The 22,505-nt window shown below is 60.7% G+C and overlaps 1 protein-coding gene across 1 annotated transcript; it reads left to right on the forward strand.

The window, feature by feature from the left end:
• Window positions 1-1,343: 1,343 nt before the first annotated feature.
• Window positions 1,344-21,672, forward strand: LOC309873489 (tumor necrosis factor receptor superfamily member 10A-like). The gene is made up of 11 exons (XM_082749235.1): window positions 1,344-1,556; window positions 9,690-9,777; window positions 11,220-11,348; window positions 12,307-12,421; window positions 13,558-13,637; window positions 16,003-16,125; window positions 16,533-16,571; window positions 16,672-16,697; window positions 17,995-18,273; window positions 20,127-20,169; window positions 20,549-21,672. The coding sequence occupies exons 1-11, from the start codon at window positions 1,482-1,484 to the stop codon at window positions 20,845-20,847; spliced, it is 1,296 nt and encodes a 431-aa protein (XP_082605361.1). The 5' UTR covers window positions 1,344-1,481; the 3' UTR covers window positions 20,848-21,672.
• Window positions 21,673-22,505: the final 833 nt, after the last annotated feature.

The raw sequence follows: 22,505 nt of genomic DNA on the forward strand, positions 1-22,505 counted from the left end.
CAGCCCCCAGACTTCTCAAGAGGCTTCCAGCACAAGCCTCAGGAAGCACTGGGCGAGAGGGACAGGGGAGCCATCCCAGGCACATTGCAGACCACCAGCCCTAGACGCTCCACACCCAGGCCCCTGGGCCCCAGGCAAGGGCTGTTTTATGAAGGACCCCTGGGCCCGTGCGTGTTCTGGTTCTAAGCAAAGAAGAGACTCTCCTCTCCTGTCTGCCCCACCCCCACCCCGCCCCGGCTCGGCCTGTACCTGCCATCTACACGGTCAGTAAATCCGCTCCCTCCCGACAGCTCGCGTGGGATCTCCGCCCTGCCCGCGGCCGGCACGCGCTGGGCTGGTCCCGCGGGTCCCCCGGGCTCTCGGACAGGCCGGCCCGCACCTGCCCACCGTGCGGGCGGGTGGGAAGAGTCCGAGTGTCCCCTCCGTCTGCTGGGACGGGTCTTCCCGAGCTGGGGCCGCGCGGCTCCGCTCCCCGCCCCCGACCTCAAAGGTCCCGACGCCGTGCGGTGCCGCGGGCAGAGACGGCGACCGCGGGAACGTGCGGGACAACAGAAGCTGCGGGACGGCGGCGCCCCTCGCCCGCGGCGGCTCGTCCTCACAGGGGCCTTGTCCCGGAGGAGGCCGGCCCCGTCCCGGCCCCCGCGGTCACACCCGAGGGCCTTCGGGGGTCCCCTCCGACTCCACCCGGACAGGCTCGGGACTGGGCGCAGCGGAGGCCGTTTTCGAGTCGGGGCGGGTCGAGGCGGCCGTGCGCGGGGTGCGGACCCGCGCGGACTGCGGGGCGGCGTCTGGGGAGCCCGCCCCGCGGCCCAGCGGCCAGACCCGGCGGGAGGGCGCTCTGGGGGCGTGCGGCGGAGCCGGACAGCACCGCGCCGGCTGCGCTGGGCTTCGGCTCTGCGGCGACGGCCCCACGACCCCCCCCGAGACGCGGGGGTCGGACGGGGCGTCCCACCGGCCTCGGCCGCCCCGCCCGACTTCTAAGCGGTCGTCGGCCGCGCCGTGCGCTCTCCCCGGCGCTGTGCGGCGGGGCTGCCCCAGAGAGCGCGGGGCGCCGCCGCCCCGCTCCACAGCCAGCCGCGCGGGCTCGGGGGTCCCGTCCCCGCCGCCGCCCCTTCCCCCTCTCCGTCCCGCGCATCCTCTCGGGGGAGAGCGCGCACGCGCACGAGGGCGCGGGGCGGGGGCGGAGCGGGGCGGGGAGGGGCAGGGGCGGAGCGGGGAGGGGAGGGGGCGGAGCGGGGAGGGGCACGCCCCCAAAGACTCGGACGTGAGCTCTTCCGGACCTAGGATTGGCCGGAGGCCCCACGGCGGGCGGAATGACGTAGCAGCGCCGCGGGGAAAGGACCGCCCCGCGCGTGCAATGGGGACGCAGCCGGTGCTTATAAAAGCCCGCCCCCGCCTGCAAAGGAGCACGGAGCCATTCTCAGCCTTTAAAAGCCGGGCGGGAGCGAGCGCGCCGCAGAGCTCCGTGGGCAGCCGCCGGGATGGGCGCTCTCTCCCGGCCCGCGTGCATCTTGGTGCTGTGCGTGCCCGTCGTGCTGGTGCGTGTCGGAGCCGCGGTGAGCGCTGCGGGGCTGCGGGGCTGCGGGGCTGCGGGGCGGGTCGGGCCCGGGTGCGGGGCTGCGGGGCAGTCGGGGGCCCGGGTGGGGGCGGGGCAGGTCGGGCCCGGGTGCAGGCGGGAGAGAGTGGCCGGTGCGGCGGGGGACCCCGGAGGCGGCGGGCCCGGGCATGCCCGCGGCGGCCGGGAGCGGCCGGGAGGGCTCGGGCGGCGCCGCAGGGCGCGCGCGGAGCCCGGTGTCCCGCGGGGGGTCCGGCGGGCTCGGGCTGAGCCGCGGGCGTGTCCCGGCGCTCGGGTGCCCTCGGCGGCTGGGGGCGCCCGCGGCTCGGCGAGGCTGCGGCCGGCGCTGGGGGTGGCGGCCGGGTTGGGGTGCGGGACTCTCGCCCGAGGGCCGCGGAGGGCGGCTGCGCGAGCCGGGGCGCTCCGACGGCTCAGCTCCCGCCCCGCGGCCGGCCGGAGGGTCGCGGTCCCGAGCGCGCGCACGGTGGGGCCCGGCGCTGCGGTCGCGGACGGGAGGCCCCGGCCCTCCGCGCCCGGCGATGCCCAGAGTGTCCCCGAGGCCGGGTGGCCGCGGCCTCGCAGGTTTTCTCCCCCGAGAAGGACGAATCTCACTGACCTTGTACTTCTCCTCGTTTTGTTAAATTCGGTTCACTGACCTCTGGAGCATCCCTGGTTCCGAGGTAGAGGCCAGGGACTCAGCGGTCCCGGTCGCGGGCTCCTTCCGGCCCGCGGGCGTGCCCCAGGCCGCCCCCGCCGGGCACCAGCAAGCCTCGGGCTGTCTCCTGCCCTCCGGTCTCCCTCTCGGGCCTGCTGTTCTTCCCCTGCCTGCCCCCGCGCTGCTCCGTTGTGTGGCTTCGTTCCGCGCGGGATGGACTCCTGTGGTCACTGTCTCCGCGTCTGACCCGTCCCACCTAGCGCGGCGTCCACGAGCTCCATCTGGGCTGCTGCAAACGGCGAGATTTCTCGTTTTCTGTTGTTGTTTTGAAGGCTGAGGGATTTTCCTTGGTCTGTAGGGCATCACCTCTGTCCCCGTGTCTGTCCCTGGCCGTCTGGGCTCTCTGTGTGGCTTCACTGTCCTGGACGTGCTGCTGTAAACCTTGGGCGCAGATGTCCCTTTGGATCACTCCATTTGTATCTTTTGGGTAAATAATAGTGCGACTGCTGGGTCATAGGGTAGCTCTGTGCGGAACTCTGAGGAACCTCCATACAGTCCTTTAATTTCTGCAAAAGAGTTTGTTTACTCATTCACTTATTTCTTAAGATTTTGTTTATTTATCTGAGAGAGCACAGCACAGGAGGAGCAGGGGGAGAGGGAGAAGCAGGCTCCCCGCGGAGCAGGGAGTCCAGTGCGTGGGGCTCCATCCCAGGACCTCAGGAGCCTGACCTGAGCTTGCTGAGGGAGCAGGAGGCTGGCTGAGGACAAAGCAAGAGCTGGCGCCTTGCACCCCCCTTCATCCGCTCCCCTCCATAGGTGTAGCGTTCCTCAGGCACCCCTGACTGCCATAAAACGATAAATAGTTAACTTGCTGAGATCACAATCCTACAAGACAGGAGTCTCCCTTGGTTTGCAAATGTCCTTGAGATTTACAAACAAAGAAGTTACCTTATCAATAGCCCAATTTCCAAAGGCACAGAACTCAGTTCCTCAAGCCCTAATGTCACCCTCCCCTCCATAAAACACCGAAGGAGGCAGAGGTAGAAGGAAAAGTAAATAGTTAAATGTCTTCTAAACCTAAATCTCATTAACAAGGATGCTTGATAGCAGGAATGTAACATTCCACCGGGAGACTCTCAATTGTCTTTACTTGATAGCAACCAGGCCTTCAATATCCTGATAGTATTCTTTGCCCAATAGCCCTTCTGAACACCCCTTTGTCCTCACCTACCCAAATCCTGTGTATATAACCAACCACCCCTCACAACCAGGGGCAGCAGCTCTTCCTGCCCACGGGTCCTGTCCCCGTGCTTTAATAAACCACCATTTTGCACCAATGACGCCTTAAGAATTCTTTCTTTAGTCGTCGGCTCCAAACCTCCTCACCCCACCGAACCTGACTTAGGTTCTGGGACTTCATCATTTTTGGCGAGCCAGCCAGGAGATTTGTGAGTCTTTACATTTGGACTCTGAGCTTCGGTGCAAAATTGGTGAGTACTTTCTCTCCTTTTCCTGTACTCTCATTCCAGGGCTTTTTCAAGGAGTATGGTCTTATTGGAACACTTGCATGTCAATTGCTCAGGCTGTAATCCTCTAGCCCGTGGCTACTCCACGGGGAGGAGAGCGTCTGCCTTTTGGCTGTAAGCTAGTACCCTGGCCGGAATGGCAATAGGACCCAGAAACTTGATGGCCTCACTCTATTCCTGTTCTTATAGAAAGTTGTCTCTCTTGGGCACGGGACAGCCACCTAAGTCACCAGGACGGCTGCCAGTCTTAAGACTCCCGTGTGAGGTTTCCTCCTGATTGATCTAATGTGATCCCCTCCACATGCCCGGTCTAGCCACTTCTGGCCGCGAGACCTCCACTGGGAGCCGGCCGAAACCAGTACCCGATTGAATTAAAACGCAACCGGGGACCGTTTCCTAGGGAAGTTGGCTGTAAGGACCACATGTGTTGGAATGTCGCATAGACCATGATGGATTTCAATCTTTACTGTTTCTCGTCAGTGGCTTCTGCAAACCGCCTAAAGCTATGAAATTGGGTAATTTCCCCTTGCCAAACTTTTCTAGTATTTCCATGGGTTAAAATGGCAAAACAGTATGCAGTCTTCAGGACAGACAATGAGCATGGCATGGCACAGCATTTTGGTCCATTCACCAGGCACCCATCAGCAGCCTAGGATGCGATGGGGAAGTGGAGGGACGCCAGCACCCCTCCAGGGCCTCTTACGGCAGGAATGTCTTCCCAGGGAAGGCAGGATGGTGATCAATAGCGATATCTTGAGGGACGCCTCTGGTCGCTTTTGACACACAGGAACCTCTGACATATCCTGCATGGGACGCTACCCAGGAGTCAGGGGGATTTGGTAATGGACCTTCTTTACTTTTCTGGACCTCAGGAGCATGACCTGAGCTGACGGCTGCTGCTTCACTGACTGGGCCACCCAGGTCCCCTGACTGAGAGACAGACCAGAGCAGAGGGGGGAGGAATTCCAGCAGACTCTGCAAGCTCAGCACAGAGCCCGCTGCAGGGCTTGATCTCAGGACCCTGAGGTCCTGACCTGAGCCAGAACCCCGAGTCAGATGCTTCACCCACGGAGCCACCCAGGCGCCCCGGATTGTGGTTTTTGTAAATAAGGGTCAGGGTGCCAGTGGGAGTTGTTCGTGGAGTTCCTGATTTCAGTCCCGTCTTGGCATTTTCCTGCCTGGAGGCTGCTGGCAGCGGACACCTTCTTAGATGTGCCCTCCGCCCGGGGCTGCCTGCTTTTGCCCACGCGTTTGCCGGGTGTGCATAAGCACGTTGGTCCCGAGTGAGTTCAGAGCAAGGTCTGCCGGGTCCGATGGCTTGTCGTTTTCCCTGTCCTCGTGTGTTCGCCGTCCACGCTGGTGGCTCGCAGCTTCCTGGATTGGGGGGGGTCCCTTTGTGCCGCCAGGTCAAGTGTGTCTGGTGATGTTTGCAAGACCACTCGGACGCGCTGAAAAACTTGACCCAGAGGGCATTTCTTTCTCTCCTTTTTATTGTGAGTTTCATTGGTTTTTGTGGCGAATATTGCACCTTGTCCATCTACCACGCGTTCCTTGCGTGTTCATCTGTCTGTGGAGTCTGGCTGCTGCTGTGTCGGGGCCGATGGGAATGATGTTGCGGCGACACGGGGCTCCGTGGGTCTTCTCAGACGACCCAGAGGTTGAGTTGCTGGGTCGTAGGGTAGTTCTGTGTTTAGTCTGGCGAGGAACCTCCAGAGTGTTCCCCAGAGGAGCTGCTCTCATCCGAATGCCCGCGACAGTGTGTGTGTGTGCGGGGGTCCCTCTCCGCATCCTCACCGACACTGCTGATGTCTCTGATCCAGCTGTTCTGACAGGTGTCAGGTGATACGTCACTGGGGCTTTGATTTGCGTTTCCCTGACGATGAGTGACGTCCAGCATCTTCTCACAGGTTTGACGACCATCTGTGTCCTTCGGGAAAGTGTCTGCTCGGGTCCTATGCCCGTGTTTTCACCGGCAGTTCGGTGTTCTGCTACGGTGCTGTGTGAGCTCTCTGCCTGTGCTGGGTGTCAAGTCCTGGTTGGACGTACGGCTCGCATGTGTCTGCTCCCTTCCGACGGTGTCCCGTGCTGTGCAGAAGCAGCGAGCCTTTGAGTCCGCGAGATGCGGTCATGCATCAGAGTGTGTCACTTGGCGCCTGTTCGGGTCGGTTCTTCCATCAGCCTCCTGTCCTACAGGCTGAAGCTTCCGGGCTGGGAGAACCGGGGACCCGCGCCTTCTGGAAATAGCCCCCCGGCCTGCCTTAAAGGATGCAGGGCAAATGCGTCCCTTCCCTTCTACGTGGCTGCGTCACAGCCGCGGCTCAGGGAACCCCTCTGGGGCCTTTTCAAAGCAGGCGGCATGGCTGGTGACTCCCGCGGTGTCCCTCCCCAGAGGACCTTCCACTTCGTGGGGCCAGGGTTGCTGGGAGGGAAGTGCTCACTTGAGAGCGGGGGCACTTTCTCGTTCCCTGACGGGTTTGGCTGCTTGCAGGCCCCTCAGGGCTTCCCCCCTCGAGTGCCGGGGGTCTGGGAGTGCTGGATGGCTGTGGCTCCCAACAGCACAGCAATTCCTTAGGGATATCTTGGCCCAGATGTGAAGGGGTCGGAGGGGACTTGGAGCTTGGGGGGCTGCTGGCAGGGGCCTGAGGGGAGGGCGGGGAGCAGGGGGACCTGGGGCTGGGGTGAGCCCCATGGCGGTGGGGGCATTGCTGCTGGTAGGTGGGCCACGGTGGGACCATGGGGGACCCTTAGTCATCTGGAAGGGAGGTGCCTGCCAGAGGCGGTGAGCTGGGTGCTTGTGTCTGGTGGAAAATGATGGAGTCCCCACAAAACTCAGGTCGTGTGCTGAAGAGTCCGATGTGGTCTTTTTGAGAAAGGAAAATCTGGGATGCGTGGGGGGCTCAGTGGATTGAACCTCTGTCTTTGGCTCAGGTCATGACCTAAGGGACCTGGGATCGAGCCTTGCATCAGGCTCTCTGCCCGGCAGGGAGCCTGCCCCCCCACCCCACCCCACCCCCTGTCTGCCTCTCTGTCTACTTGTGATCTCTGTCAAATAGATAAATAAAATCTCTAAAATAAAAAATCCATAAAAGGAAAATCCATGTGAAAGCAATCCACGCCAAAGTACAAACATTTCAGATAAAGAGAATGGGACCCTGTGCTTGGTCCCAGCCTGCCCACCCGCTTGCCAGGCTAGCGCCCCAGCTCTGGCTGCAGGAAAGCTGTGTTCACAAAGGCTTGCAGCCGTCTGCTGATGCAATCTTTAGAAATACCGCGTCACATAGCTTTACCTCGGTTGCTGAGTTTGGGGGTGGGCTTCCGTTTTTCCACACCCTTGTCGTGGGCCTGCGTGGTCAGGACACACAGGACATGCCCCCAGCGTGCCACGGGGGTGCAGGTGAGACCGCCCATCCCCCCAGCCTGGCTCTCCTCCTGGCTGGGGGTTGGGGCACCGTGTTCCAGCATCCCCAGAGCTGGACACTGGGCCGAACTGGGCTGAACTGGACACTGGGCAGAGTTGGGGTGTCGGAGGGGGCGGAGGCCGGTGGTCCTGAGTCAGGAGCGGGTAGGGGACAGGACACGACTTCTTTTACTGTTCTTTGCCACATGGAGCGTCCGCTTGCTGACTGAGCTGGAGAGCCTCAGGCGGACAGAGGAAACGGCCTCCATTATGTTCTTGACCAGGCTGAGTTCCAGAAAGGAAAGCCGCTTTCCTCTTGTCGTGAGAGTTTTTTTCCTTTTTCACTAGGGTTTTAATTTTTCAGGTTTCATTTTGAGATAGGGCTTGACTTTTGAAGTTACCAAAATAGTCCAGATGGTTGTGCAACCGTGTCGATGGGCTGGGTGCCACCGCACTGTACACTTCCCAGTGGTTCCTTGTGAGGGGCGTGCACATGAGCCCCCAACAAAGAAAAAACGATCCTCCCCTGCCCCGCACAACACCAAGCCCAGGGAGCTAAGACAGCAGAGACCGGGCGCTGGTAGGTCCCATGCAGAGCTCTACAGCCGGCCCCTGTGCCGCGCGCTCGGAACCAGGGGCCGACTTGGAAGCAGGGGCCTTCCTTGGGTCCCTGACGCCCTGCCAGTGACCTGCTACCCCACCCCTGTCTCCCTCGGGCCGCATTGTTGTCAGTCTGTCTTCTCTTCCATGATCTTCACGTGCTTGTCGAGTACTGATCCATGGTTTCGGGGAATGTGGCTCCATTTGGAGCTCGTCGCTGGCTTTCTGTGAATAAGTTCGCGTTTGGCATTTTTGCAAAAGTGCCGTGGGAGAGACTCTGTGTCCTTCCGGCTGCCCCATCTCAAAAGACGCCCGACATCAGTTGGTTCCTTCAGTGACGACGATGGCTTTGGTGACAGTTCAGGGGGTGTCGGCCTCAGGAAAGTCCGTGTCTTCTCCGTCTGTGGTCAGCAGTGTCTTGAGGGCGTTGCCTTTGGAACTGCACCTACACTGCGTGCGTGTTCTCGGAGCTGTCGTGCACGCGTGCCCTCACCGCTCGAGGCCGCCTGAAGCGTGTGTTGTCGTCGCACTTGCATGGGATTTCCTTCCTTGCGCTCATCCAGATACTCTCCTGCCATGTTTTGTTTTGTCTAAGTCAACATGTAACGGAAACCAATAAAAACTAAAAACGGAATCTCATCCGTTTTCCTGGGAGAAAAGGGAAGTGGAGACAAGGAATAAAGGAAGCAGAAGCCGGAAAAGAAAGGGAAAGGGACTGCACGGGAGAGTGGGGTACGGACACGGCGTCCCCCGCCGCGGCCGTCGTCACGGGACAGTGGGGTACGGACACGGCGTCCCCCGCCGCGGCTGTCGTCCCACACCTGCGAACAGGTCGAACTCCTTCCCGAACCATCGGGCGGGCGAAGAAGGGAAAATGTGGCGAGGCGGGCTCTGCGGAGCCAGAGGGGAGGCGGCCGGCCCGCGGTCAGGGGCGGCGCAGGTGGGTGGCAGGCTCTTCCCAGCCGGACGCAGCCCGAGTGCCATCGGCTCGAACGGGCAAGAGTGTCCTGCCGCTTAGCGGAGCCAGGAGCGGCCGCCACTAGCCGCCTCGGGTTAGAGGAGAATGTCGCCGAGTGCGCAGCCTGGCACACCGGAATTCAGCAGGCGGCCCGGGTGCCCGGCGTCCCTGCAGCGCTCGTGAAGCCCCTCGCCCCCCGCCGTGGGGCTCAGCATGCAGACCACAGAGCCTGCCGTCGTCGGGGACACCTACCGACGCACGCGCTTGGCGGGAGGCGGACTGCACCTCGCACAGCAGTAGCCCGAGCTGCGCGCGCAGTGAGGACGGCGGTCACGGGACCGCGTCCGGGGGTTTCGGTGTGTGCACGCGGGGGCAGGTACACACTCTGCATCCCCTGTTCCAAGCGGAGGCCCACGTGCTCTCCTGATTCGTACACACGTAGCTGCTGCACCTGTGAGCTCGGACAGAAGCGGAACCCTCGGGGCGCTGGGGCGGCTCAGCCCTTTGAGCGTCCGACTCTTGGGTTCTGCTCAGGTCACAGTCTCGGAGTCGTGGGATTGAACCCCGTGTCGGGCTGTGCACTCCGCAGGCTTGGGGGGTTCTCCGCAGTCTGCTTGGGGTCTTGCTCCCTTTCCTCGGTCCTGCACTGCCTCTGAAGTAAAGAAGTAAATCATTTAAAAAAAGAAAAAAACCCAAAAACAATATTTAGTCCCAAACAATTCAGCTCTGGCCAGACCAGGGGGTTAGACAGCAGCAGTAGAAGCAGTGGACCAGGCCACCTGTGTAGGGAAACGAAAGAGCGTTTTCCCCCAGAGTAACAGTCCAAAAGTATGGGGATACGTAGGAAGTTCCCACGAGGTGTCCCCCAGCAACGCCGACCCCCGTGAGATGGCAGGGGCTGTCCCCTGTGTGCTTGCTCCTGTCCCACCAGAGGGTGTGTGTGGCTCCGTCTCCAGCGGCGGCTTCTCTGATGGCCCCATCTCCTTTTCTGCTCGAAGGTGCCCCTGCTGGGCGGTGAGCCTGACTGCGGCCTGGATGAGTACAAGCCGGACGGTCTCGAGCGGTGCTGCAAGAAGTGTCCTGCTGGTGAGTCCCAGGGAACCTTCTGGAGCCTTGTGGGACGGCCCTCCCAGACTGGAGAAGGGAAGCTGTGGGCCCTTGGAGCAAAGCCGGAGGCTGGCACAGGAGCTGGGTGGGGAGACCTGCACTGGCTCAGGTGGGTGGGCCCCTCCTTGGCCATCGGCCACCCCATGTGAACAGGGTTGTGGGCTTGTTTTGTCGGGGAGGTACCTTGAGGAGGATGGAGGACAGTGTGGGGGCGCATGGCCAAGCCCGGTACTCTCCGCCGCCCTCCCATTGGGGTGACTGTGGACACCTGAGGAAGGGGGTCCTCTCGGGGCAGCAGTGAGCCCTGTCGTCAAGCACAGCTTGTCCACAGAGGCTCATCCGCCTTCGTGAGGAGTCTCTGAATGAGTCCCATGCGTCAGGTGGGGGCCCCAGGCCCCCAGTGCCGCTCTGCCCAGCCCCCACGCCACGTCCTCCTCTCCACTCGCAGACAGATGTGCACACGTGATCCGTGAGAGTTCCTTCACGGATCCCCCTTCGGGGGTGACCAGTTCCTCCACCCTTCACCAACTGTGTCCCTCACTCCCCTTCCGACACTCTCGGCCACTGCAGGGCTCCTGCTTCGGGTCCCGAAGATCCACACCTGGACCCTCACCCTACACGCTCCCAGCACACCTATGCATGCACCATGCGTGTGTGTGTCCACACCTGTGCACACTGGCACCCACAGCACACACGCACAGCCCGTGTGGGCACGAAGGAGACACAGGTTCTTCACCCGGAAACCTTGTGAACTCAGCCCGTGGGCCAAGCACAGGTGTGACACACCTCTCCCAGCGAGGTGTGCTTGGCTCAACTACAGCCTTTGCCCGAGGCAGGCAGTAGAGCAGGGGCGCCTCTGGGACTGGTCAGAGACCTCTGTCTCCAGACCTCGGGGTTCCCCTTATATGAGTTGGACGCTGTGCAGCCCACCCTGGGGAGCCAGGGGTGGACCCTCCGACGTGGGGCTCTCGGTCCTCTGGTGTGTGTGCTCAGAACCGTGTGCTGAAACGTGTTCCGACATGTCGCTGAAAGCCGTGGGCACCAGGTCCCCAGTTCCTGGGACACGTGTGGCCAAGTGTCAATAAAGAATGTTTCAAGGAGGGGGCGCCTGGGGGGCTCAGTGGGTTAAGCCTGTGCCTCGGCTCAGGTCATGATCTCAGGGTCCTGGGATCGAGCCCCACATCAGGCTCTCTGCTGAGTCTGCTTCCTCCTCTCTCTCTGCCTGCCTCTCTGCCTACTTGTGATGTCTCTCTGTCTCTCTCTGTGTCAAATAAATAAATAAATAAAGTCTTTAAAAAAAAAAAAGATTGTTTCAAGGAGATGGTTGGCAGGGGTTGGTCCTCGAGTAGAGGCGTCAGGGTTCGGGTCTGGCCCGCCCCCCCCGGGGCTCCTCCCTCACCTCTCCTCCTCCCCCTTCCCAGGCTCTCACGTCAGCAGACACTGTGTTGTAAACCATGGTGTTCCGCTGTGTAGCCAGTGTGAACCCGGAACCTTCCTCGCCCACCGAAACGGGCAGACCAGCTGCCAGCCGTGCACTGCATGTCGAGCAGGTAAGTGAGCCACCGTCCCGCCCAGAGGGATCTTTGGATCGGAAAACCTCGCCGCCTCGCCTGGGCTTGTCCGTACGGCCCCCGACGGAATTAGGGGCGTGTCGGTACGGCCCCCGACGGAATTAGGCTCGACGGGAGAGCTGCCAGGGTACCAGTCCCCGGTGTTCTTACACACGGGATGACGTGCGCTTGTGGTTAAAGAGTGAGCCTGCGGGTCGGGACTGTAGAGACGCTCTGTGCAAGAAACATACACAGAAGTTTCTTTTTCTGTGTGAGCAGCACGTTGTTTTAAAGGACGTAATTCCTTAAGAAGACACCGTCTGCGCTAGCAGAGGAAACAAGGTGCTCTGAGATCGCTCCAGCAGAGGTTGTCTAGAACGTTTATGTGAACGTTGTACGGAAAGCTATGAATCCAGCTGTGCTCCGGCCCATTTCGTGCCGTGGCCGGCGCGTCCGGTTTCGGGAAGCACGAAAGCGCGGGGATGGGCTTTGGAGGGCTGATCCTGCCTGTGCGTGGGACGCGGGCCCCAGCGGGGTGTGGTTCTGTTCTGGCGTCATCTGGCCGCGGAACGCTGTTCTTGGCTTGAAGCACCCAGGAAGGGACGGAGGCGGGGGGTGGTCGTCAACACGCCCGCGGTGGGCATTGCCAGAGTTGGTGGGGGTCTCTGTGGACCGTTGTTCGTCTGGGCTTTCTCTCCCACTGCGTCTCTGGCAGTGCGGTGCTCTTCTCTGTGGGGCGGACACATGAACGGAACCACGGGGTGGTTTCAGAGCAGGCAGCCCCGGCCCCTCGCCAGGATGGAGGGCTGAGGTCTGGCTGTCCGGTCCCTCTCTGCCACTGCAAGGAAGGGCGGGGGGGGGGACTCAGTTCCATGGCCTCCACCGTGGGACTGCGCGCAGCCCTGTATGGGCCAGACGGTCCTGTCCCCCGGGCTGACCCTCAACCCTCCTCCTACAGACCAGGAGGTGGTGGCAGCCTGCACGCAGACCAGCGACCGGCAGTGTCAGTGCAGGACGGGGAGCTTCTACTGTGACTCACCGAACTGCGCGGAGAATTGCTTCCGGTGTAACAGGTGTGGGGCCACGGGTGTGGGCCCTCCTGTAGTTACACTATGGCGGACCCTGAGCCCCCAGCAGGGGTGGAAACCTCCAAGAGGCGCAGAGGGAGGGGAGGGGAGGAGGGAGCCATCGAGGGTTCTGGGGGAAGAGCGGTCTGCGCAGATGGAATGGGCGCAGAGCAGCGTGACCTCTCGTGCGCCATGAGTGGCCTGTGGCTGCCGTCTCTGGGCCACAGCTGGGTGCATGTGAGAAAACCAGCAGAAATGTGTTCTCTCACAGTTTGGGAGACCAGAAGTCTGAACTCAGGGGTCAGCAGGGCCATGCTCCCGCCGCAGACTCTAGGGAAGGACCCTGCCTTGCCTCTTCTAGCCTCTGACGTTGCTGTCACTCCTCGGGGCTCCTTGGTTTACCTGCTGTGCCCACTTCTGTCTTTATGAGGTGGCTTTGCGTGTTTGTGTCTGTCTCTTCACATGGCCCTCTCTCTATCCCAGCACACGCTGATCTGCTGCAAGGACACCGGTCACGGATGAAGGCCCACCGTAGTCTGGTGTGACCTTATCCGTCATGTGAGCATCTCTGCAGACACCCCTCCGAGGTTCTGGGTGGGCACGGATGTGGGAGGACCTTCTGGGGAACATTAATGGTGGCAGAGCCACTAAAAGAGTAGCTGGCATTGGTGAGGCACGTTATAAACTGACATGCCTCGGGCTGTGTTGAACGGTAGCTTCCTTGGACTGAGTGTCCAAGGTCAGTAGTGCTTTCAGGTGAGGTTCAATCAAGGCTCTGGCTGCTCTGTCTCCCCTCGCACGTCCACCTTTCCAAGAGCTTTGGCTTTGGGCTAACCTCTTTCCTGAGGGAACTAGAGATACAGGTGCGGAGGCCAGTTCTCCCAGCACACACAGTGCTGTCCAGGAGCGGGTGTCCCCCATCCCACAGGTCCCAGAGCACAGGACAGAGCTTTATTTTACTCTTATGTTTACCAGTCTGGGCCAGACATCGCAGAGATGCCGGGCAGTGACTGGGTGAAGGCTGGCAGCCATCCTGGGAGCTGGGGTTCCTCCTGACCCCTGACCCGTGGGTGGTGAGAAGGATGATTCGGGCCGTGTCCAGACAGGGAGGAGCAATGCTGAGAGAGTCCTGCCTCTTTCAGATGTATTGGTGCTGTCATTCGGCCCTGCAATGCCACACATGATACGGTCTGTGACTCGGACGCTGGTGCAGACACACCAGGTAAGAAACAGGTGCTCTGTCTTCCATCCAAGTCGGGAGACCCTCCCCATAAAAGTAGGACGTTTAGGCTTTGCAGGCCTGGGTGCCATGAAAGCGTGCAGGAATGGGCAGTGGCTTGGATTTGGCCCAAGGGCCGCGGTGCACAGCCCTGGCTCTAGAGCAAGCAGATTGCTTGGCTCCAGTACCGGGCTTGTGACCCGGGACGCTCCCTGCCGGCGCCCCCACACAGCCGGGCTTGTGACCCGGGACGCTCCCTGCCGGCGCCCCCACACAGCAGGAGGGGCAGGGAGTGGCTGGCTTCCGTGAGCCCTGGGGTTTGCTCCCGCTCAGTTAACACCTCTTCTGACTGCCTTTGTGGGACCCCGAGCCAGACCAGGTCCCTGCCTTCAGGGGTGCTCAGTTGGGCCCCAGGCCTTTGAGGTGTGCAGAAGTCGGGAGGCGAGGTGAGGACCCAACCTTTGGGCCTCTTGTGCTCCGTGTCTGAGCGAGACTCGTGCTGCTTTCAAGTTGAGTCGTGGGCAGGTTCCTTCTTGGTTGTGTTTTTTGTTTGTTTGTTTGTTTTATGTATTACAGCTTTATAGCTTTTTTTTTTTTTAAAGATTTTATTTATTTGACAGAGATCCCAAGTAGGCAGAGAGGCAGGCAGAGAGAAAGGAGGAAGCAGGCTCCCTGCTGAGCAGAGAGCCCGATGCGGGGCTCAGTCCCAGGACCCTGAGATCATGACCTGAGCCAAAGGCAGAGGCTTAACCCACTGAGCCACCGAGGCACCCCTCCTTGGTTTTGAGGGTTAGAGCGGACCCCTGAACAACGTGGGGTCGAGGGCACCGATTCCCCACACAGTGGAAAATCCACTGAGAACCCTTGATTCCCCACAAAAGCTTAACTACAAAGGGCCTCCTGTAGAATGCAGCCTCCACAAAGACCCAGACGGTCGGTCGTTTCCTGGGTCGTGTGTCACACGCACCCATTTGCTGTGCTGTTCCCGCAGCGTACACTAGAGAGACCGGGGTGCTAAGGAGGCGGTGCGGACCAGCACACATGCCGGCGGCCCAGGACCGCACTCGCTGAAACAGTCCGTGCGCACGTGGGCCCTCGCCCTTGCACGCTGGGTCGTGGACGGTCAGCGTTATCTGTAGAGGCGGTGCCGGCGCACAACTTGTGGGTACAGCCCCTTTGTGTCGTATCCCGGCCGCGGCGGGTGCCTTCTCATCCGACGCTCGAGGGTGTCTTGGTGGCGGGACCTCCACTTTCATGGCATCCCTATATCACCGTGTCCTGTGTGGTTGGGGCGCGGGTGTCGTGCGGGAGAAATCTCTGGTCACTTGAAGGACTCTGTATGGCTCCACTTTGCAGACGTTGGGCTGCGGTGAGCCCGGCCGGGTGTGGGGTAGGAGCTCAGGGTTCGGAATGTTTTTCCCACCTGCACATCCGCATGACCCATGATTGTGTTTTGCAAAGACTGTCCCTTCCAGCTGCCGCCCTGGCTGGACAGTGAGCATCCCTGTCCCGTCTTGGGCCACGGCCACCTTCACAGCAGGCCCTTACGTCAGAGGCACAGGATCCCTCGCTCTTCCTCTGGGTCGTCCGGCTGCCCTGGGATGTTGGGGTGTCCGGGGTGTCCGTTTACGTGGCCGCATCAGCTTGTGGATCCCACGGAACATTCTGACTCGTGGAGCTTGCACTTTTAAAGCATCTTTTAACACCAAAGATAACAAGAGCAAGTTAGGAACGGCCTAAGCAGGGCATAAAGAAAATCTTTGGCTCAAATGGTGGCATCACGTGAAAGACTTGCCCGGTCGCCTCCCTCACAGCCCTGGCTGCCGATGCCGATGCCTCAGGTGGCCGACATCCAGGCTCTAACAGGCCTGCCCTGCCCCATGTGTCCATGTGTCCTTGTGTCCTTTTGGTGCTGTGGTGTCACCAGCGAGAGACCAGGACACCTGAGTGGTTCTGCCAGCTCTTCCCCCAGGGTGGACCTGCCCTGCCCCTCAGGCCACCGTGGGTGGGCCTTGCTGCCGTCAGGACTGACCATCCTGTGCCTCAAGCTGGTGCAGGTGCAGAGGCAGAGCCCAGTCCTGGGAAACCAGGACCTCTCGCCACTCATCTGGTCATGCAGAGCTCCTGCTGCCTCCAGCCGCCTGCGCAGGATCCCACGTCCTGTGAGCCCCGGGCCCTCGTCTGTGACACAGGAAGCATGAGCCTCTCCTGCCTCCCAGGAGGGACGTCACATTCAGGATCATGGTCAGCGGGAGACAGGGCTTGGGGCCCTGAAGGACCTCCGTTCCTCCTGGAGCGGGGACTTCCTGTAGCTCGTCTCGTGAGTGAGGAGCACGTGCCTGACCCTGCTCCACCCGCCCTGTTCCAGGAAAACAAACACCCGAGGATGTGTCCACCCATTGGTTCAAAATAGTCCTTGTCATTTTGGGGATCGTTCTCATCATCATCAGCGTCTTCCTTGGCGTCTTCTGTTGCCTCTTTAAAAGGAAAGGTGAGTCGGCGTCAGGCCAGACCTGGAGAAGGCAGAGCAGCGGGTGCACCGGGGGCTCCGAAGGGACCTGCGGTTGGGCGTCCCCGATGGTGCTTCTGCCGTTAAAGCAGAGCCGTTTCATTTTCGCATTCTCAGGTCTGAGCTCAGAGCTCTGCCGCCCGCTCCCGGCACACAGCGCTTAAGACGCGAGCCTCCGCTCAGCTGGCTGGAGACACCGTGTCCGGGCGCTGTGGGACCCGGCGCAGGGAGGGGCGGGTGTTACGTCAGCCTGGGGGCTCCTGGAGGGAGGCAGGGCAGCCGGGTGCGGGCCGTGCACCGGGGACACTCGCCTCCTGAGCTCCCCCTGTACTCCCCTGTGATCCGCCCTGTTCTCACCCTCTGTGCTCACGTCCTGTTCCCCCTCGCAGGTTTGTGGCCTCGGTTGTGTTTCACCAGCATCTGCAGAGGTAAGGACACTATGTCATAGATTCAGAGCAGTGTCGTCCATTGCAGAAGTCATTGTCCCTGTTGGTAGCGGTTCTGATTCTTTCTCCTCTTGGTCCTCAGGAACGGCAGACGGGCCAGGCAGCACTGTAAGTATAGCCCTTCGGATTCCCTGACGATGGCACCAGGCCTTGGTGGCAGCAGAGTCCCATAACACATTCCAGGGGGTGGGGGCAGTCAGTGGGCGCACGGGAGCCCCTGCTTTCCAGCCGCGTGTGCTTCTACCTTGGTGGATCCCCAGAACATGCTAGTCGGAGACTTCCGTTCTGCCAGTCTAGGCCAGAGTGGAAATGAGGGGCAGCGGGGCAGAGGGCTGTGCGTGAGCATGCGGGGGCTCCTGGAACGGGTCAGCGCCACTGGGGAGCACAAAGCAATAGAGCCTGTTGCCTCCAATCTGTGGGCTGGACTCGGGGGCGGGGCTCTTTCAGGGCTCCGGTGAGCATCCCCCCCCCCCCGCCTCTTCAGACGGGCTGGGAACCCAGGTTGTTGTGGGATTGATGTCTCAGCGCGTCTGCTTCTCTTCCCGCGTCCATGCATCCCCGAGTCGGCCTCCTGGAGGTCGCTCCCCATGGCGGTCGGTCACTCCTTACGGCAGGGCTCCCGTCAGTCCAGCGAGACCTCCTGTAGTCGGGTCCTGCTTGCAGACGTAGAGCTCTGGGTGCAGACCCACGGGCACAGCGCGGGGGTGCTGCGGGGTGGTCCTAGACCCCTGCCGGGAAGCACAGAGGGCCAGAGGCATGACTTGTCCGGTCCCCGGAGGGCTCCAGAGTTGTGCTTGCACCACGGTGGAGACTCTGAGTGTGCGGGAGCGTTTCATCCCCAAACCCAGTGTGCGCATCCTCCTCGAAAGATGCTTTATTGCGGGGCGCCTGCGTGGCTCAGTCAGCTCCGCGTACGACTCTCACTCAGCTCAGGTTGTGAGTTCAGGCCCCACGCTGAGGTGCGTGCTGGGCGTGGGGTCTACTTCAGTGGAAAAAATACGTTGCTATTCTTAAGTGCTACCTGTCACCTGAGCAGCCAGCAGGTGGCACAGGTCACTGAGCAGGGTCCTCAGGGAAAAGTCCCAGAGCCGGCAAGAATTACCAGAGTGTGAGCCGGAGACAGACGTGATCGAGACTGTTGGGAAGACGGCGCACCCAGCCTCGCCCGGGCAGGGTCGCCGCAGACCGCCCCTGTGAGGAGGCGGTAGGACCAGATATGCCCCTGTCTTTGGGGTCCCTTTCAGACCGAACAGGTTCAGGGGAGCTGTTCTCTAAAATTGCCTGTTTGCTGCCGGCCCCACAAGCCGCAGGAATTTCCCGCCGTGTGGGGGCTTGGGAAGTGCCTATGTGGGCAGGCCCCGGGGCCAAATAACACGACCTTGTCCGACCCTGTCCTTGACCACAGACTTCCCCTTGGCACAGTGAGTCTTTGGTGCCCTTGAATTCTGAGAACGAGCAGCCCGCCGCTGACGTGGAAGCGTCCTCCTCGGGAGCCAGGCTGGAGAGGGAGGGCTCAGCCTCGCCGCCCACGGCCGCGCCCCGCCCAGCGCCCTCCGAGGAGCCGGCGGAGGCCACCGAACCGTTGCAGGGGGCAGTTGGGGGAAGCCCCGTGATGCCACAGCAGGCGCTCCAGAGTGTGGACCCGATGGCCCCTGGGCCCCCCAGCCTGAGGACCCTGGAGCAGGTACGGAACCGTCCGGGAGGGACCGCGGGGCGGCCTGTGCGTCCTGAGCTCCTCCCGGGCTCCGCGTTCAGTACCAACGTGCATGCTGCTCGGTACCTGTGGGATTTTCCTAGGGCAGCTTCCGCGGCCCCCGGGGTGTGTGTTGTGTCCCCGTCCTGGGGTGGAAGTCCAGGAATGACGTGGGGACTCGGGTGCTGCTGCCCAGGCTGAGAGACTGTCTGGGCCGGGCTTCTCCGCAGGTGGCAGCTGGCATGTGGCCGACTGCCGGGCTCGGTGGCTTGTGGGAGAGTCACCCCAAGATCTGGGTCCATCCTCGCGGTGTCTCCCTGTGTGTGAGTCCATGTCCAGATTCCCTTTTCCCTGAGGACGCCGGTCAGGCTGCAGTGAGGCTGACCCTCGCGCCGTTGTGCCTCTGTCGTCCACCACGAGCCTATTCCCAGCTACAGTCCTGGTTAGGGGTTTGGACATCCATGTCTGGGGGTAGGAGCCCCACCTGCACCTGCTTCCTGGAGGGGATGTGACACCGAGGTGGGCACGGGGGCTCCCAGAGCGTCCTTGTCCGGGTCCCGTGGCTGGGGCGCAGTGGGACCGAGGAGGCCCAGCCGGCTGGTGTGGACGCCATCGCCTCCACAGCGCGTGTGGGTCTCAGGTCGGCCCAACGCCCCTTGGCTGGCACCTCCTGTGCACCAGGCCCAGCCTCTGCGTAGCAGGGACTTCCGAGGGAGGGGCGAGCGGACGCAGCACCCCTGCACGGTGTAGGCCGGGCTCGCCGGGGAAGAGCAATAGCCCCCATGCTCCGTAGCGGGGCTGCGGGAGTCTGTCCCCCTTGTGACCCCTGCGGAGGGTTTGACTGGAGGAGCCGACAGCCGCTCTGCGGTGCTGGGGAGTCAGGCTCTTCGGGAAGAGGAGACAGCGCGTGCATCATGGGGCAGAGCTCGGGTCTGCAGACTGGCCAGGCCTGATGTCTGAATTCTGAGGTCAGGGCACAGGTGGGGAGTAGAGGGACAGGGTTCCAGGGAGGAGATCGCAGGGCTCCTGTTCCGCAGGCCATGGCCCGTGGGGTCCCGTGGCGTGGGCGGGGAGGTTGGGAACTCCAGCGCAGAGACTGGGTTCCTGGGCCGAGTGCCCACGGACATCACTGCAGGGAGGGAGCCCCTGACTCTTCAGATTCTCAGCCGGCTCTGAGACGGGTCAGGGTGGAAGTCGGGACCCGTGCCCGTCTCTGCGGGAGCTCCAGGGGGCCCTCTCAGCCCTGCCTCGGGAGCACCTGCATTCTTACCCGTCTTCTGGCCGAGCAGCCCCTGCCCAGAGCGGATAGTTCCATGCAGGTCCAGCTGTGGGGGAGGCAGAGCCGGGGTCTGAAGGTGCGGCCCTCGGGCCCGCAGCAGGCGGCCTGACAAGGACAGGGTCTAACTTTGTGCGCGGGAACCACAGGCGGCGGGGCTGCCGCTCACAGGTACTCTGCGCTGGCATTGTCCTCCGCTGGCTCGTCCTTGCCGTCCCCCCGGCCCTTCACGGAGCCTTCCTGGGGACAGGCGTGCTGTGCTGTCCGCTCGTACTCCCTGGAGCAGAGCAGGTCACCCCGAAGTGATACAGTTCAGCGGTACCTGCCCGCCCACTGGAGCCGGGTCCACGGGGCCACCTCTGGGGGGTGGGTGTGATGTTGGGGGGCTAGACCTGGAGCACATGCCAGGGCTGTGAGCTCGGCCCCCATGGGGTTTCCCCAGATGCCTTCTCGTGTCCCCTGAGGCTCCCCTGTCCGCACCCATTGCTCCCGCAGTCCTGATTGCGCTTCTGCTTCAGCCTCGCGCCTTCTTCCTCCTCCTGGAACAACCTGTTTCTTCTCTCTGTAGGAATACGAAGCTAAGTATTTTGTGAGGGACCCGTCCCGCGAAGGTACGTGTCTGAACCCCTCTGTTCTAGGGACTGAGAAGTCTCCCTCTTGTCTGGCCTGAATGTCAAGGCCTGGCGTCCTTGTTTCCCAGAGCGGGCCGCCTGCCTGCGTGACCCCGCGGGGACCATCTGGCCACCTGAGATGCGTGTGTTCCCTCTCCAGAGGGACACGAGGGGAACAGTGTTTGTCAAATGAGGGTTGTGTGGGCTTCATGGACCTTCAATACCGTGTCGATGGGAGGAAGTGTTCGTGCTTTTTCAGGAGAAGTGAGCGGGGGAGGGAATCCTTGGTAGAGTCATGGGTGAGCAGGCCCCAGCAGGTGCCACGTGGCCCCCCACCGGCCGTGTCAACAGTTCTCCCCCTCGTTTTTACTTTTCTCAGCCCAGATCTTCTATAAGTTTGAAAGCAGCATCTCTGATAGAGACTGGAAACCATTCATGAGGTTCCTCGGACTAGGGGACAGTGACATTGACAACTGTGAGTGCCAGTACCCCGGCGACGTGATGGAACAGCACCACCAGATGCTGCGCGTGTGGAGGACCCGCACGGGGAACGGCGCCTCCGTGTTCGGGCTGCTCGCGGCCCTCCATAAGATGCAGCTGCAGATGCCTCTGGAAAATATCATAAACTGGTTACTCGACGAAGGACTCTTGGGCAGGCATGCGGAGACCTCTCAATAAACTTCGGGCTATGCCTGTACCGGCGTCCTGAATGGATGTGATCTGACCTCCGTTCCTAGTTTGTATCGTACTGGAACCTTCTTGAGCTCGTGACAGAACGGTCCGCACTTCCTAATAGATTCGCAGATTGTTTGCGATGGGGAGGTCGGGTCTAGATCCCAGCAAGACTGCTTCCTGCCTGACAGGACGAGCTGTGGGACTGCCTGTGGCTGAGGTGCTGCATTTGGGCAGGGTGTCATGGTCTCCACGAGTCCTGAGCCGGGTGGTTGGGGAGCCGCAGGCAGCACCCTCCCTCGGCAGCCCTTTCCCCAGGCATGGGGGATAGAGTTTTCTGCCCTGATCAGCTCTTGGGTCTCAGATCTGGGACGTCTCTGTGACGTAGAAGGGGGTGTGAGTGTGACTGAGGTTCTTCAGTATAAGCCTCAGTATAAGCAACTCAGTGGCAGGCACCGTCTACCTAATTGTTAAGTGTTTTATTTTTAAGTATATATAGTTAAATTCAGTTATAAAAATCATGATTTGATTTTATGTATACATCAGAAGTAGTGGCAATATTTATAGCATTAAATTAAAAAATTAAATTTTGTGTGTTTATAGTATTTTTTCTTTCAATCTTAATTTTTTAGTTTTTAATAAGTTTAATAAGTTTGTTTTGTGTATTTATAGTGTTTTTTCTTTCAATCTTATTTTTTGTTTTTGGTAAGTTTAATAAGTTTTAATAAGTTTAATAAATTTTTTTGCATTTAGTATTTTTTCTTTCAATCTTTTTTTGTTTTTAATAAGTTTAATAAGTTTTAATAAATTTAATCAGTTTTTTAAAGTTTATTAGCATATATTGTATTATTTGCTTCAGGGGTGCAGGTCTGTGAATCGTCAGGCTTACACATGTCACAGCACTCCTCGTAGCACGCGCCCTCCCCGTGTCCGTCCCCACCCCCCTCCAGCAGCCCTCAGTTTGTTTCCTGAGATGAAGGGTCTTAAGGTGTGTCTTTCTCCCCAGTCCCATCTTTTTTTTTTTTTTTTTTTTTTAAGGTACTTTTATTTAGCTTGGAGAGCGCTTGTGTGTGAGCAGGGGGAGGGCCGGGGGGGCGGGAGATCAATCCCAGGCAGACTCCCTGTCCAGTGCAGAGCCAGGTGCTTTCCAACTGAGCCACTGCCAGACTCCTGAAGTTAAAAATTAACCTTTACCTAATAAGATTTATATTTTAAATCACACTTGCTTCCTTTCTGGTGGGCACAGAACACACAACCTGGCTGTGACGCCCTTGGCGGGGGCTTCCTACCCAGCGGATCACACGGCTGTCATTTGCTAGAGGGAGGGCTCTGCCCTGAGGACTGGAGGCTGGAGGGGCCTCTCCGGTGCGTGGTGTCCCCCAGGGTGTCTGTGTCTGGAAGTGACTGTGCTGTCCTCCCATGGCCTCAGAATGTGAGCTCCACCCTGCCCCTCACCCCGAACGTCACCGGTCCCTGGGGTCCCACGCAGATGTGTCTGTCTTTCCTTCCGGCTCCTAGCCTCCTCAACTCCTCCCTGTGAAAGTCGGTGCCACACCCGCTCAGCCATCTCAGAGGTGGGTCACCACCCACTCTCTTGTCCCCCTGCGCCCCAGCCACATCCCTGGGTTTGCTGCTTCCTGGGGCGCTCCCTGGACTCTGGGCTC

The sequence above is a fragment of the Mustela nivalis genome (genome assembly GCF_964662115.1).
Source record: "Mustela nivalis genome assembly, chromosome: 9".
NCBI classification, from domain to species: Eukaryota; Metazoa; Chordata; class Mammalia; order Carnivora; family Mustelidae; genus Mustela; species Mustela nivalis.